Below are 15,794 nucleotides of genomic sequence, written 5' to 3' on the forward strand. Positions count from 1 at the left end.
AGAAATATACAAAAGTTAAAAACATAATTAAATACATTTCAATATTAAAGCATTTAAAACAGAGGTCCAGATTATTTGCCAAAGGCCTGCTGGAATAACAAAGATTTTGGCTGCCTCCAAAAACACATCAAGAGCCAGGTTTTATCCTGGTTGTGCTTTTTATATTGTATTTTGTATTTGTATTTTTAACTTGTTGGTTGTTTTATGATGGTTTTAATTTTTGTGAACCGCCCAGAGAGCTTCGGCTATTGGGCGGTATAAAAATGTAATAAATAAATAAATAAATAAATAAGAGCCACTCTAGACTGCAGTGATTAGAAAGAAAACACAAGTGTACACTATGTGAAATACTCTACAGTTTAACTGTTTCTAAAGCTTATGAGAAAAACAGTGTGACTAGGCTAGGCTCAAACCAATGTTGTAGGCCCAGAAACACTTTGAAAGGTTTCAAAATTGTACTTAAAAACTTACACCGGCCCAATTGAAGTGTTTGAAGCTTTCAATTTTATAGCAGTATGGACTAAACTCTTAGAAAAAAATGAAAGGAGCACTGTGTGTGTAGGGGCAGGGGGATGAAAAGGAATGCCTATTCCAAGGAGAGATCTGAAGACCAGGTGATCATGGATCCAAGGGAAGACTGAAAGAGATCTCTGCTGAGTTCTACACCCTACTTCACCAGTGAGCAAAAAAGCAAACTGGCCTTGGGGAAAGAAAGTCCAAAATACTCTCAAAAAGCCAAAGCAAAACATGTTCCAAAAGAGAAAAGAGAACTCTTCTTCTCTCAAAAGGGAGGCAAGAACCAGGCTGAGTCTGTTTCTCAGAAAGCCAGGGCTGCTCAATCCCATTCAATTCCGTAGCTTCTTTGTGGTAGGGTCTGAAACCAGGCTGCTTAGTGGTTAAAGCAAACCCCAGCAATCATAAGGAATGATTCCACTAAGGAAATGACTGCTAGAGGAGCGAGGCAGCCATTTTATTTTCAGCATACATCTAGCTGATGCAGGAGGGAGGCAGAGAGCGATGCTACTGAGCGTGTGCGCGCTAAGTTTGAAAACTGACTCCATATTCACTCTAATGGGACAAAGAAATATTCATTAAAAATCAACCAAAGGGAATTTAAAAAACAGAAAACCCATGTTTTCAGTGTCATTTTGATTTGGAGAGGGTCCCCTGCATTTTGTACTTTAAACTGCCATCCTTCCCTCAATATTTCACCAACCTTCTTGAAATTTTCAGGGTATGAAAAACCACCATTTCTTTGTGGTACATGTAAATTTCAGCAAGATTGTTGAAACATTTTCGATTTTATGAACGTTAGAATGATCATCATCCCAACAGCAAGGAATGACCACTGAGGGGATTCCTCTAACACCACACCCTAAGGAACCTCCAGACGATCTGCAGGCTGGATTGGGGTACCTGGAAGGCCAGATCCAGCCCACAGACTGGAAGTTCTGCACCCTTGTCATAAACAGTAGCGACCACTGACAGTCTGTCTCTCCTATGCATTTATCTAATCCCCGTTTAAGGCTGTTTTTATTATTCGTCATCACAACGTCCTGTAGAAACTTCATCAAGATGCACTGTGTGACAAAATAGTTTTGAATCCATAGACACTGGATTCGGACGACAAGATAACCAATGGTGGGTTAAATACTGTATTTCTTCGATTCTAAGACGCACTTTCCCCCCTAAATAAACAGCTCTAAAAATGGGGTGCGTCTTAGAATCGATGGCGTCTTAGAATCAAAGCAATATGGCAGATGCAAAAAGACTCTATCCTATTAAAAAAGGGTCTGAAACATCCATTCTCTCTAGCTTTACTGCTTTTAGAAAGCTGAGCAAGCAGGGCTTTTTAAGATTGCTTTGCAGGCTGATTGGAGCCTACAGCGTGCCCCGTGCAGCTCTGGCCCTCGTCAGCCGCGCCGGGAAGACACGCAGCTCCAAGAGTCAGGAGGCTCACCGCCACCCAAGCACTGGGTCCCACCCCCAGCCGCCGCGCTGGGAAGCACGCGTCCCGCCTGGAACTCCTCATGCCTGCGGAAAAACCTGTGCCCAGAGGCTAAAGTGCTGCTCCACCGAAGCTGCTCTCACACGGCAGCTCCAGCTCCACTCGTCTCTCTCCTCCTCGTGCAGGCAGGCCTCCCAAAGAGGAAGTTCCTGCAGCAGCCGCGAGCCATGCGAGCAAAGAGGAGCTGGGAGGGTCAGCGCCTGGTTTTTTGCTTACCCCTAAGCCCCTCCCAGCCCAGTGGCCCCCAAACCCAGCTCTTTCTAAGAAATTCTAAGATATTCTAAGAAATTCTACTCATAAAAGATGTTCAAAGACATTTATTTTTTCTTCGAATCAAAGCCTTTTCCCCCCTGTTGGTGGTACTGAAATTAGTGTGCGTATTAGAATCGATGGCGTCTTACAATCGAAGAAATACGGTAGTCAACGTTTGGTTATTGTGTTGTCTGTTGGGACTTTTTCATACCATAGTTGGTTATTCGGCCAAAATAATGCAAATAACCAACACTGTGCAAAGTTGATTATTTGAACAACCGTTGGTTAGCGTGTTGTGTGTTGGGCACCTTTGACTATTTCATCACACATAGTTGGTTATTTTTGGCAACTACAGAGTCCCCTGGCAAAAGTGACCAAAGCAGCAGCTGCCACTCTAGTCCAGCCAGTAGAACGTACAATGGCTGTCGGGATATCAGCAGGAGGACGGAGGGCGGGGGGAGAGGGGGGAAGGTGTCAATCAAACACATCATTGACTAATCGTCAGCTCGACCCTGGCCTTAATCCGCACCACGGTTGATTATAGCCATGTCGTGTGGGGAGTACCCCCTCGATAATCAGCCATGGAGTTGACTATTAACCCACCATTGACTATTGTGTTGTGCAAACACAGCCAGTGTGTGTGCTTGTGAGCGTGTGTGTTAGGGTGGCCGCATGTCTTCTTTTACAGAGGACAGTCCTCTATTTGAATGGCTGCGTTTTCTACTTTTATGTCTTTATTATCATTGCCGCTATTTCTGATTCCTGCATTGAGCAGGGGGTTGGACTCGATGGCCTTGTAGGCCCCTTCCAACTCTGCTATTCTATGATTCTATGATTGTATGTTCAGGATGAAGTGTTGTTGCTTATGTTGCCAAAACTGCACCACTCAGGAGCAAGAGGGAGATATCGGCAGGCATGGGGAAACTCCTAGATTTGCAGAAATACCAAATAATAATAATATCTTTTTTTGCAGTCCCCACATATTGTTATTAATAATAAACAGCACATGTAGTGAATCAGTGTACACAGTTGTCCACATGCACTCAAGTGGTGCACTACTCCTGCCCTTTTATCCGTGTTCTGATCTGCCTTCCTTTCATTCCCCTACAGCAGCAAAGAAGAAAGAAGTGAAGAAAGACGACCCAAAGGCAGCGAAGAAAGAAGACCCAAAGGCAGCGAAGAAAGAAGAGCCAAAGAAAGAAGAGCCAAAAGGTGAGATCTCCCTACCAGCAAGGCATGAGCTATGTTTGTGGGTTGGAAAAATGAAGAGCTGTGGGGAAATCCTGTTTGTTTTCCTGTGTCCTGGAAACAAGGATGCTGAGAGCAACCTCAGCAAGGGAGTTAGAGTAGAATGATACATTGATGTACTGGTTGGGAAGGGATGGTAGAAAACCGCTGCTCGCTGCAAGACAGACACCAGAGTCCAAAACACTGAGAGCTCACCCAGGCTTCTTTTGACAAGCCTCTCTTTCTAGCATCTTATATAGCCAGTTCCAAAAATGCTGACATTCCCCAAAGTTTCTTTGCTTGATTTTCCAGGAAGGAAAGCTGGTTTGTTTCAATGAACCACAGTTAAGACTAACCACAGTTAGGATTCGGATGTAATGTTAAACTGTGGTTACTTGGAACGGGAAGCAAAAGTTTCTGATCTCTTTGAGGAGAAGGGGGCAGACGGCATGAGTGCCCAAGGCATGTGCATGTAACAGTAAATCTTTGTCAATCATTATGTTCAAAGTAGGCCAATAAAATCCACACTTCAGGTCCTTAACTATATTCTGGAGAGCCTTCGGACCAAACACATGCCCTGTAACACGTTTTTGTAGCGAGAGGTTTTGAATTATTTTGTCTAAGGGGTAAAGGCTGGTTTTAACCTATAAAGCATTACATGGTTTGGGACCCCAATACCTCAAGGACTGCCTCTCTCAGTGGCCCCGCTCAGACAACATGCTAAACCATGCTGCTTAACCACAAAATGGTTAATGGAATGTGTTCCGTTAACCATTTTGTGGTTAAGCAGCATGGTTTAGCGTGTTGTCTGAATGGGGCCAGTATGAATCTACCCAGTTCCTGAGATTGGCTTCAGAAGCCCTTCTTTGTATGCCCCTTCTAAAGGAAGCTGGGGTGTGTGTGTGTGGGGTGGCTCTTTGGGAATGGGCCTTTTCTGTGATAGCCCCACATTTGTGGAATGTTCTTCCCAAGGAAGCTCGCCTGGCACGAACCCTTCCCCCATTTCAGTGCCAGGCAAAGACCTACTTATTTCCTTGGGTATTTGGACATGAGTTTCAGCCCAATTATTGTGGGCCACTTTGGGAGCATTCATTCTAGGGCCTGAGGGAGGAGGAGGGAAATATTGTAGATTAACGTTTTTTATTTTTTAGATTTTGTTTTATGGTGTTCCTTTTTGCTTATGTTATTTTGTTGATTATGAGTTATGCTGATTTTGGGTTTTACTCTATTATTATTATTATTATTATTATTATTATTATTAATAATAATAATAATAATAATAATAATAATAATATACCGCCCAATAGCCGAAGCTCTCTGGGCGGTTTCTGTATTTGTGTAAGTTACTTTGAAGCTGCTTTTTTCAGGAAGAATTTCTTCTTCTTCTTCTTCTTCTTCTTCTTCTTCTTCTTCTTCTTCTTGTTGTTGTTGTTGATATAAATAAATAAATAAATAAATAAATAAATAAGAATTTCTTGAAATATTTATTTATTTATTTATTTATTTGTTACATTTATATACCACCCCATAGCCAAAGATCTCTGGGCGGTTTACAAAAGTTAAAAACAGTAAACATTAAAAAAAGTATACAAAATTTAAAACCATAAAAACAACAGTATCAAAACAACAGTATCCATTTAAAAACAACCGTTCTGGGGTCTGTTAAAAAACAAACTTAGCATTGTTAAATGGTGTTAAATGCCTGAGAGAAGAGAAAAGTCTTGACCTGGTGCCTGAAAGATAACAGCGTTGGCGCTAGGCAAGCCTCATCGGGGGCATTATTCCACAGAATAGGAATGCATGGTAAAATGCACATTTCTAGACCCAGAAATATTTGCCAGACTTGCAAGTTTAAGGCAGGCTGTGATTTGAATGGAAACGATACCTGGAGTTGTGGGGAAAGTAGAATGTCTCCAGAGCTGGGTTCAAGTGCCTAACATTCCCCCTCCCCTCTTTTGTGCCTATCAGCAGATGCACCCGCAGAGAAGGCGCCAGGAGGTGAGACCCAAATATTTCAAACGGGGGGGGGGGAGGGATGCCCTTAATTATGACAAACGAGTGGGTGGGGGCTTGTATATTGAAGGGCTTCATGGGTGTTTGTGCAATGAGTCTCTCTGTACCCCTCAGTCCTCACAGCAGTCTGGGTGGGGGGTTTCTGCCTGTGCTAGTGAGGGACATGAGATACTTCTGGTTGCCTAAGTTCCCTCATGAGTGCGCTCCCTCATGAACTCAGTGCGCTCCAGCAGCCTATTCATCCTCCCTGAGACCCCACAACAGAGGCACCCACCACTACAGACGTCTGTCTGTTATGGCAAAGAGGGCGGAGCCCCATCTGCATGTTTCCCGTGTCCATCCTTTTGCCCCTGCTCTTAAAATAACTCAAATTATCTTGCTGTACAGTGTTTCAGTTAAATGAAGCATGGCCTAGATGTCATTGACTCCGCCTCTGGTGGCCCACCTTCTACCCCGCCATCCCCAGTGGGCACCACCAGCTGCCACCGCAGGACTCCAGCCCTCCCAAATCACCCCCGCTAAGTAAGGGTAAAAGATGTGATGTGATAAGATGTGATGTGTCATAATTCTTCTCCCCCTCCATGTTTTTCAGAGGAACAGACAGGGGAGCCTTCAGCTCAATCAGATGGACTCTTTGTGAAAAAGCCAGAAAGCGTGTTAATAGAGAGTGGTAAGTGGCGGAGCTGAATGGTTATTGTGGTTTTTTAAAAAAGAACCCTTGTTCTGTGATTTCAGTGAGTGGAGCTATTTTTGTGGAAGCTTCCATGTATTCATCTACACATCTATTAAAGGTTCAGAAGCCCTGTCCTCTTTTGCTCCTGGCCACAATATGAGCGGGGTGGTGCCTTTTCTTTGGTCTCACCAGTTTGCCTTCTGGGAAATGAGTGGCAGCCATTTTATGAATGGGCAAGCAACCCTCATGGCAGCCATTTTGTGAGAGTGCCCATGATACCCAGAATTCCAAATGTGCCCAAAGAGGATTGGGACCACTAGTATGGACACACATGTGAGGAGAGCTGAACTCTTTCCCTCACCGCAACCTCACCTTGTGGTGGTCCACTTTTCTCCTAGCTCACCTCTGATGGTACAAGTGAGCCAGGTTGGAGAGAAAAGTGCCTGCCCAACAGAGTGCAATGAGATAAGGAGGGGCGAGGGGGAAGGATCCAGCACCCTTCATCCATGCAGGCATGCTCTCACCAGTATTACTGTGCTAACGGCACGCTGTGGAAATCTGGGTAGGTATTGAAATCCTTTAAGCTTACCCTGAGTTAGGTTGACCACAGACAGGGAGTTTGCTTGGGCATCATGAAAACTAATTCAGGGATCATCTACACCAAGCAGGATATTCCACTATGAAAGCGGAATGTAAAAGGCAGGAGCCACACTACTGCTTTATAGCAGTATTGAAATGCACTGACAACTGTTGGGGTCCATTGACACAGACCATATACAGCTTTCATAGTGTTAAATCCTACTCGGTGTAGAGGTGTCAATGGGCCCCAACAGTTGTTATTGCACTTCAGTACCACTATAAAGCCGTAGCGTAGATCCTGCAGTGCACTTCAATACTGCTATAAAGCAGTAGTGTGGCTCCTGCCTTTTATATACCGCTTTCAAACTGCTTTCATAGTGGAATATCCTGCTTGGTGTAGATGAGCCTTCAGAGTGATCTGAAATCTGGGATAAATGTGATTAGAACGAGCAGTCTCTTAACCAACCTGGGGCCCTACAATGTGTTGAACTACAACCCCCATCATCCCCTGCCGGCATGGCCGATGGTTAGGAATGCTGGGAGTTCTAGTCCAGCACATTGGAATGACTCCAGGTTGGGGAAGGCTAATCTACACTGACTGCAGTTTTAGAGAGGGGTCTGTCTACCCAGAGATGTTGCCCATGTATCTACTTTTCAAGGGCTACTTATTTGAAGGGCTACCAAGTTTAAAGAACCATTCTGAAGCGGGAGCAGCGGGGGGGCTTGAAGGTGCCCATCAACAGGTAGCCCTTGGGCAACAGAATGAGCAGGCAGCTACACAAGTCACCTGATCACACACTTTCCCTGATCACACTGTATTGTTTGTTGTTTATTCGTTCAGTCGTTTCCGACTCTTCGTGACTTCATGGAACAGCCCACGCCAGAGCTTTAATTTACATCTAAATGGATAAATTAGCACATTTATTTATTTATTTATTTATTTATTATTTATTACACTACATTTATATACCGCCCACAGCCGAAGCTCTCTGGGCGGTTTACAACAATTAAAAATAGTAAACATTAAAAGTATACAAAAATTTAAAAAAACGTAAAAACAGTATAAAAACAACAACAGTATCCATTTAAAAACAACAGTTCTGGGGTCCATTAAAAACAAACTTAACATTGTTAAATGCTGTTAAAATGCTGCTTAAAATGCCTGGGAGAAGAGAAAAGTCTTGACCTGGCGTTGAAAAGATAACAACGTTGGCGCCAGGCGAGCCTCATCGGGAAGATCATTCCACAGTCGGGGGGGGGGGGCAACCACTGAGAAGGCCCTCTCCCTTATTTGCTCTCACATGAAAATACACCAATCATTTGTCCTTTTCTTTGATGATGCATTTCCTCCTTTTTGGCAATGCATAAATGTAGTAGTAGAGCACCTGTTTTGCATACAGAAGGTCCCAGGTTAAATCCTTGGCATCTCCAGATAGGGCTGGAAAATGTCTTCCTGAAACCCTGGGGAACTGCTGCCAGTCAGTGTTGACAATGCTGGGCTAGATGGACCGATGGTCTGACTCGGTGTTAAGGCAGCTTCCTTATGTTCTGATGTTCCTATGTGGCCACTGTAAACGCTGGGGTAGGTGGACCAATGGCAGCCTCTTTACGTTCCTAAATGGCCACTATAAACCTTCTGCATGCAATGCATATTGTCTGCCATTGAGCCTCGGCCCTGTCCATCTTGTGGGTGCACACACTCAAAATCCCTATGATGCACCATCTGCTGGATCTGGATCAACTCTCCTACAAAAGTGTACATGATTTTCTCGCCCCGTCACACCTGTTGGGCGTTTTATCTCTCCATGCTGGATGAGAGAGGGTGATGAAGTGTGTGCTGGGGTGGGGGAGGAATGGCTATCCTGATGTCCATGTGTCTGTTTTACAGGGAAGGATGTGACGATCATCATGCAGGTGGATGGGGCTCAGCTCCCTGGCAAACCTACAATCAAGTGGTTCAAGGGGAAATGGCTGGAACTGGGGATTAAGAGCGGGCTGAGGTTCCAGTTCAAGGACAGCTTTGACAAAGAGAAAAACGTGAGTCCCAGAAGAAAGAGAGGCGAAGGATCTGCTGAGTGTACACCTGCTCTCTAGCAACCAGTTACCCTCTTAAACTCATTTCAGACTGCTTGTGGCAGGGGCAGTTGACTGGGATAGAGTGGAGGCATGGATGACTCCCAACCAGCCCTTTGTAGCTGAATGATGTCAGGGGGTGTTGACACCGGCAGCCGGGACCACTCCCCCCGAGGTCATCTGGTCCCAGGCACATGTGTTGGAAGTTGACCCTCCCGGGATCTGGGAACCGACTTCTCACTGTGTGGATCTTCTACTAAAGGATCCTGGGCATCATATTTTGCAAAGTCAACTGAGAATTCTCTCTTATTACAAGATCCTTAAGTCACCTTCCCAAAAGCACAATTCCGTGGTTTTAAACCCATTTCGGTTGTGCTTTTCAGGACCCATGTCAGTTGAGAGCTGGCGCTACAAATCCTTGATTTGACTTCCTGTATGTTTTACTGTGTTTCAAGAGTCTGGTGGTCTAGGAGGCCTTTTCAAATGTTCAGCTTTTTCGGTGCAATAAATTAACTGTGGGTAGTCAGAGGTATCTGTTGGGACCCAAAGGTCTTTCCTCAAGTTGGCCCTCCTGTTCCAGTGAAATTGCATTTTCTTTGCATTCAAACTACGATATTTTGTCTCTGGGAACAGGCACCCCAGCGAGCACATTCATTGCTCTTGCGAATGCTGTGTGAAATGTGGGTGTGTGTGCCACAAGCACCTATTGGATAGCGCCTGTGACATCAACAGCGATGCGTCTCCCTCTCCCCGTTTCATTTTATTGGATTTTAAAAATTTGTATAAGCTGAGAACTTGCCTGCCATATCACACAAGTGCTCATGTAGCCCTTTAATTTTTTTTTAAATAGATGAACACTGGAAATTAAGGAGAATATCCTTCCCCTCTCAGAGCAATGCCTCCATCATTTTGTGAACACTTAGCTGCCTTTTCAAACGTGATTTAGCTCTTTGCAGCTGTGTGCTCTTTGGTCCTGCAATGTACCTTTCCCCTGCTTCCCCCCACCCCTCCTTTTCAAAGGGGTGAACATATATCCTTTTGGGAGAATAATCTGGCCCTCCATCTATGTTAATGTCTTATAATTTTGTTGTGTATTTTAAATGTTTATGGTTTTGTTTTTCTACTGCTGCTGCCTCCCCAATCTGGAAATCCTTTTTTCTCATGTGTCATCCATGACTTTTAATGGGACTTAGGCATGCCTGATTTAGTCTGGATCATGTGCGTTTTATACTAAAGATGCCCTGGCAGAAAGGATCACCACCAATGAACCTTTCTATTGTTTATTGATTGCTTACTCCCCAAGGTTTACAGCTATGAGCTAAAAATTGGCAAAGTGGTCATCGGTGACCGGGGCGACTATCGTTGTGAGGTGACCGCCAAGGACAAGTTTGACAGCTGCACCTTCAACATTGATGTGGAAGGTACCCCCAGGAGCCTGACTCAGAACCCTAAAGGGCTTGATCCCTTCCATTGTCCTTTGGTGACCTCCTCCTCCCTGGTGATCTTTATAGTTGGGTTAGAAAAAAGGAGAAACAAATTCTTGCTAGAGAGAATTCTGCAGTCATCTCCTATCAATCCCCTGAAGAAGGCCTTTGAGAGAATACAGGCTGAAATGCCTAGGGCAGCCTTCCTCAACCTGGGGCGCTCCAGATGTGTTGGACTACAACTCCCAGAATGCCCCAGCCAGGTGGCTGGGGCATTCTGGGAGATGCAGTCCAACACATCTGGAGCGCCCCAGGTTGAGGAAGGCTGGCCTAGGGCTTTGTAATAATTTTTTTTTGCATCCTGAGAATTTGTTTCTCCTTTTTTCTGACCTGACTTGGGCCTCATCTACACCAAGTAGGATATTATTGCACTATTGAAGTTGTATGAAAGCGGCATATAAAAGCCAAGAGCCACACTGCTGCTTTATAGCACTATTGAAGTGCACTGACAACTGTTGGGGCCCATTGACATATACCATGTACTGCTTTCATATTGCTATATCCTGCTTGGTGTAGATGAGGCCTTGGGTGCTCTCCTTTTCGGTTTGATCTTTATAGTTGGTCGAGGGCAATCTTTCGAATGTGAACCGTGAGAACACGCTGACTGGAATCTCGGGGGCTGCTTTCCACCTCTGGAACTCCCTGCCTCTGGATGCTTATTCCTTTATTTGTATGTTTGGATATCTAGCGTGCCACCAACGCCCTCCTGTCCTAAGGGCTAATGGCAGGTAGCAGCAGTCATCTGAGGGCAAGGGGCTTCCTTGTTCCCAAAGTGCTTGTAGCCTTAGAAAGAAAGGCGTGGAGTAGGGGTGTGTGTGTGTGTGTGTTACAATCTAAAAAGGCTTGCAATCTAAAAAGATGTGACACACAAGGAAAAGAGGATGGAAGGGAAAAGGAGAGATGGAATCAAAGTTGGGCACAGAGGAGGAGACATATATTTATTTATTTATTTATTCCAGGAATGGGCAACTTGTGGCCCTCCAAATGTTTTCGCCCACAATTCCCATCAGTGCTAGGCAGCATAGTCAGTGGTGAGGGGTGGTGAGAGTTGTAGACCAAAACGACTGGAGGGCCACAAGTTGCCTACTCCTGGCATAGATGAATATATTTAAAAAAGGTCCATGTTCAGCATGGACTGTGGCCTAATCGACACCTGGAGGCCTTCCGGGAGTAGGGAGGGATGATCACGGTGTTTTGTGCTTCCGGGATTCTCCCTCAGGGGCCACATGCCAGCGAGTTTTCCCAGAAGTAAAGGAGGGCTGTTCTGGGGTGCCATTTTTTTTACAAGAGGAGATATTTGCGTAACAGCACGGGCGTGATCCTGTGCAAAGGTACGATTTAAAAAAACAACACAACACAACGAACATGGCGAAAATGCTGTCCCCTACACCCCCAATGCCCACAGATTCTCCCCTTACTAATAGGGTGACCATATGAAAAGGAGGACAGGGCTTCTGTATCTTTAACAGTTGCATAGAAAAGGGAATTTCAGCAGGGCCGGATCTACACTACTGCTTTAAAGCGCTTTAACTGCTTTAAAGCACTATAAAACTGTTACAAAGCGCTTTAAAGCAATAGTGTAGATCCGGCACAGGTGTCATGTGTATAAATGGAGATCCTGGTGAAATTCCCTCTTCATCACAACAGTTAAAGCTACAGGAGCTATACTAGAGTGACCAGTTTTAAAAGAAGGCAGGGCACCTGCAGCTTGAACTGTTGTGATGAATAGGAACTTTCACCAGGTTCTCCATATATACAAATGACACCTGCTGAAATTCCCTTTTCAATACAACTGTTAAAGATACAGGAGCCCTGTCCTCCTTTTCATAGGGTCACCCTACTTACTAACGGCAAGTGTAGATTAGGCCTGTGTTTTCCTTTCCCCTCACATTCCCTTTTCCTTGCATGCCATGTTTTTTTACATTGCAAGGCTGCAATCAAGGATTGTCTTATTTTACTGACTGATTTTGAGCCACTCCGAGAGCTTTTTTTGACCGGGGGGTGGGGGATGAGGAGCAGGATAAAAACACTTTAAATAAATACATGCAATGGGCTGTTAGAAAAGGTAAAAAGCTCTCTATGATGGTGGTGCAGTTAAGTAATTTTAGACTCTGGGCTTATTGAGTCCCCTCTTTAAAGAAGGCCCATTACAAGGTGGGGTGGGGGATGTTTATGCCCAAAATGCAGTAAGCCTGCTGCATTGGGGGGTGGGGACGACTCTGTCCTGCATATTTTGCTGAATTGGGGCCCTGGACCTGTGCCCCAAAGATAGGGTGACCATATTTGGGAAACCAAAAAAGAGGACACCTAGGGTGTGTGTGTGGAAGCAGCTTTCTGAGTCCTGCAGAAAGTACGTTATTCCCCCGCCACCTTAAAGAACCCGATTGGAGTGGAGGAAGGGAAAGGATTTCATTCTGCACCACCACCATCCACTCCAATTGGGGCCTTTTCTATAGCGTCCACAAATGACCCACTTTCCCCTTTAAGACCTCAATTGGAGCTCGGGGTGGGGGAATGATGTGCCTCAAGAAAGCATGTCATTCCCTCCTGCCATGCTAATGGCAGCCTTAAAGGGGAAGGTGTGTCATTCCAGGACATTATTGAAAATTATAGAAAATCCCCCCTGACACCATGGAAAGAACAAAAACCAGGACAAATCCGGGGAAATCCTGACAGTTGGTCACCCTACCCAAAGACCTACCCTGGTGGACTACTGCCCCCAAGAGGTCATTCTCAGCACAAAGCAGCCAGAATGTAGATCACCAGACCTCCTTCCGTCTTAGAGCACCCATCATCTCTGGTTGCTAATGTCCCTGCTCTGCCAAATTGTTCAACTCCCCTGTTCAAAGAACTCAGGGCCAGCCTAATCCAACCAACCCCCCCCCCCTTTCTTCCCAGTGCACCCAGAAGCCCTGGATCTGGGAGGTGGTTGTGGGTGGATGGGTTCCATTTCTGTCTCCACAGGCGAGGTTTAAAACTTGTGTTTTAGACGTAATTTGTCTTCTTCTCTTCCAGCTCCAAGGACGGAAGATACCAATGTGCTGCAGGCTTTCAAACGGACGTAAGTGCCCATGGCTAGAGATTCCTTGATTTAGGCTATAGGAGCCTAGAGATGCTTTCTGCCCACAGCCACAGATAGCACTACCCCTTTACTCTCTGCAACGCCCCCTGCTGGCAGGCTGAGCCAGGTCAGTAAGTCCTGCAGTGAGGTGACCTTTTCGTTTGTTTGTTTCGCTCTTCTGCTTGCAGAGGGGAAGGCAAAGATGATGTTGCTGGTGAGCTGGACTTCAGTGGGTTGCTCAAGAAGAGGTAGGTGAAGACCGGGGAATGGGATACATTGGGGTGGTGGAGGGTCTTCAGCCAGCTGAAACGCAACCTTTTGACTTTTAATTACAAATAGAAATAATCTTGCAAAGAAGTGTTACTGTTACTGTGAAGTAGGAGCTCTGTCAAAGGAAAGGAAAGAAGTATCTAGCCTTGGCTTGATTTTTTTCCTTGTTCTTTGACTCCCTCTGTGCTACAGTAGTAAAATTTGAAAGCCTTGTTATCACCTCATTCTCTTGTTAAAGACAGTAGAGTCCATTAATTACCCTGACACTCCAGCTGATGATGTTACCACCATTACTCTGAAACAAGGCCCCTGCATTCTTCCACCATTTCAACAGGGGTAGGCAAAAAGTAGATCTCCAGGTGTTTTGGACCACCTCCCAGCATTCCTGATGATTGGTCATGCTGCCAAAGGCTTCTGGGAGTTGAAGTCCAAAATGTCTGTACCACTGGAGACGGTGAAATGTAAAGATTTAACACCAATTGAATAAGGGTTAAAAAGAATGCTTAGTTAGCTGAAACATTACTCTCCAGCAGTTTCTTCTTCAGAGAAGAAGGAATGTCTAAATTCTCAGGTACCAACTTTTAGCAAAACTTTGGATAAGAACTTCTCTCTCCTGGAGACCTACCCAGGTGTGGGCCCAAGTCTAGAAATGTAATTGAATCAAGGGGGATCCAGTAGGGTGACCCTGTGTTCAAAAAGGGTAAGCATAGGCTAGTATGTACTAAAGCAGTACATAATGAAGGTCAGGAGCCCAGTTACAGAGAGGCAGGAGATGAACAAGGGATATATCAAACTGGGTTGTGATGTGCTTCTAATAGCATGCTGGCACTGGGGAAGACCAATCAGGGAGCCACGTGTGAAGCCAATCAGTGGTTGAGGACAGCAACTGTTAGGGAGATTCTCCCAGTTAGCTCGCGTGTCCGTCTGCCCACCACCACCAATTTGGTGCTCTGTCCAGCCTCCCACCTCAAAAAAAGCTCCTTGTGGAAGAGATGGTAATAACACCAGAGCAATAATTGCTGTGATCAGAATTGAGAACCTCAGCCCTGTGGGCTAAATTTTGCTCCTTCCGCCTTCTTATCTGGTTCATTAACATTTGTCTGTGGTTCCTGTAAATTTGTTCCACTTTCTTTTCGATCTGTCCTCAAGCCCTACAAATTCAATCGCAGCTTTTAAAGCTCAACTAAAAACTTTTCTTTTTCCTAAAGCTTTTAAAACTTGATGTTGTGCAGACTTTATACTGTTAGTTTTACCCTGCCCTGTGCCTGCTTACCCTACCCTGTGCCTGTTTGCCTTCTCTTCCCCTCCTTATTGTTTTACTATGATTTTATTAGATTGTAAGCCTATGCGGCAGTCTTGCTATTTACTGTTTTACTCTGTACAGCACCATGTACATTGATGGTGCTATATAAATAAATAAATAAATAATAATAATAATAATAATGATGGCTTGAAACAGCTTGGGCTTGTCTCAATATGGCCCCGTTCAGACAACACGCTAAACCATGCTGCTTAACCACAAAATGGTTAATGGAATGCATTCCGTTAACCATTTTGTTCGGCGTGTTGTCTGAATGGGGCCGTTAATTTCCTACGAGAGGTGCATGGGAATGGGAGTGGCGGTGGGGCTGGTGGGAAGCAATGTGGTTTCTGATCCATGCCAGCCATTGAGAGTAGGGAGCAGGAGAGTGGTGTTAATTCTGGAAGCTCATGCTTGGAGGGTCCGTCCTCCTCCTCTCCTTCGCTCTCTGCAGAGAGGGGCAGCAGGTGGAAGAGGAGAAGAAGAAGAAGAAAAAGGACGATGATGACGATATGGGGATCCCACCGGAGATCTGGGAACTGCTGAAAGGCGTGACCAAGAAAAGCGAGTACGAGCGCATCGCCTTTGAGTATGGCGTCACCGACCTGCGTGGCATGCTCAAAAGGCTCAAGAAAGCCAAGGTGGAGGTCAAGAAGAGTGACGGTACGAACGGGTCAAGGGAGGATGGGCATTCTAGACCGTGGCAAAGCGCCTTCTTGGCAGGCCTCGTGAGCCATTTGGGCTGAACCCACACTATAATTTCCCAGCTGCGGTCTCGGGCTCGTCCCAAAACCATGGGACGTGTGGCCGGGCGTCCTGTTTTCGTTCCGGCTCCTCGCGAGTAACTGCGAGGA

General features: G+C 45.3%; 1 protein-coding gene across 1 annotated transcript in view; it reads left to right on the forward strand.

Moving 5' to 3' along the window:
• Positions 1 to 3,864: 3,864 nt before the first annotated feature.
• MYBPC2 (myosin binding protein C2) overlaps positions 3,865 to 15,794 on the forward strand; it is a 43,974-nt gene continuing 32,044 nt past the window's right edge. The window contains exons 1-8 of the mRNA XM_063138118.1: positions 3,865 to 3,949; positions 5,456 to 5,485; positions 6,093 to 6,170; positions 8,641 to 8,789; positions 10,129 to 10,246; positions 13,325 to 13,370; positions 13,559 to 13,618; positions 15,395 to 15,603. Coding sequence (XP_062994188.1) covers positions 3,865 to 3,949; positions 5,456 to 5,485; positions 6,093 to 6,170; positions 8,641 to 8,789; positions 10,129 to 10,246; positions 13,325 to 13,370; positions 13,559 to 13,618; positions 15,395 to 15,603 — 775 coding nt within the window. The remainder of the gene's footprint in view (positions 3,950 to 5,455; positions 5,486 to 6,092; positions 6,171 to 8,640; positions 8,790 to 10,128; positions 10,247 to 13,324; positions 13,371 to 13,558; positions 13,619 to 15,394; positions 15,604 to 15,794) is intronic.

Source organism: Elgaria multicarinata, chromosome 11, assembly GCF_023053635.1.
Source record: "Elgaria multicarinata webbii isolate HBS135686 ecotype San Diego chromosome 11, rElgMul1.1.pri, whole genome shotgun sequence".
NCBI lineage: Eukaryota > Metazoa > Chordata > Lepidosauria > Squamata > Anguidae > Elgaria > Elgaria multicarinata.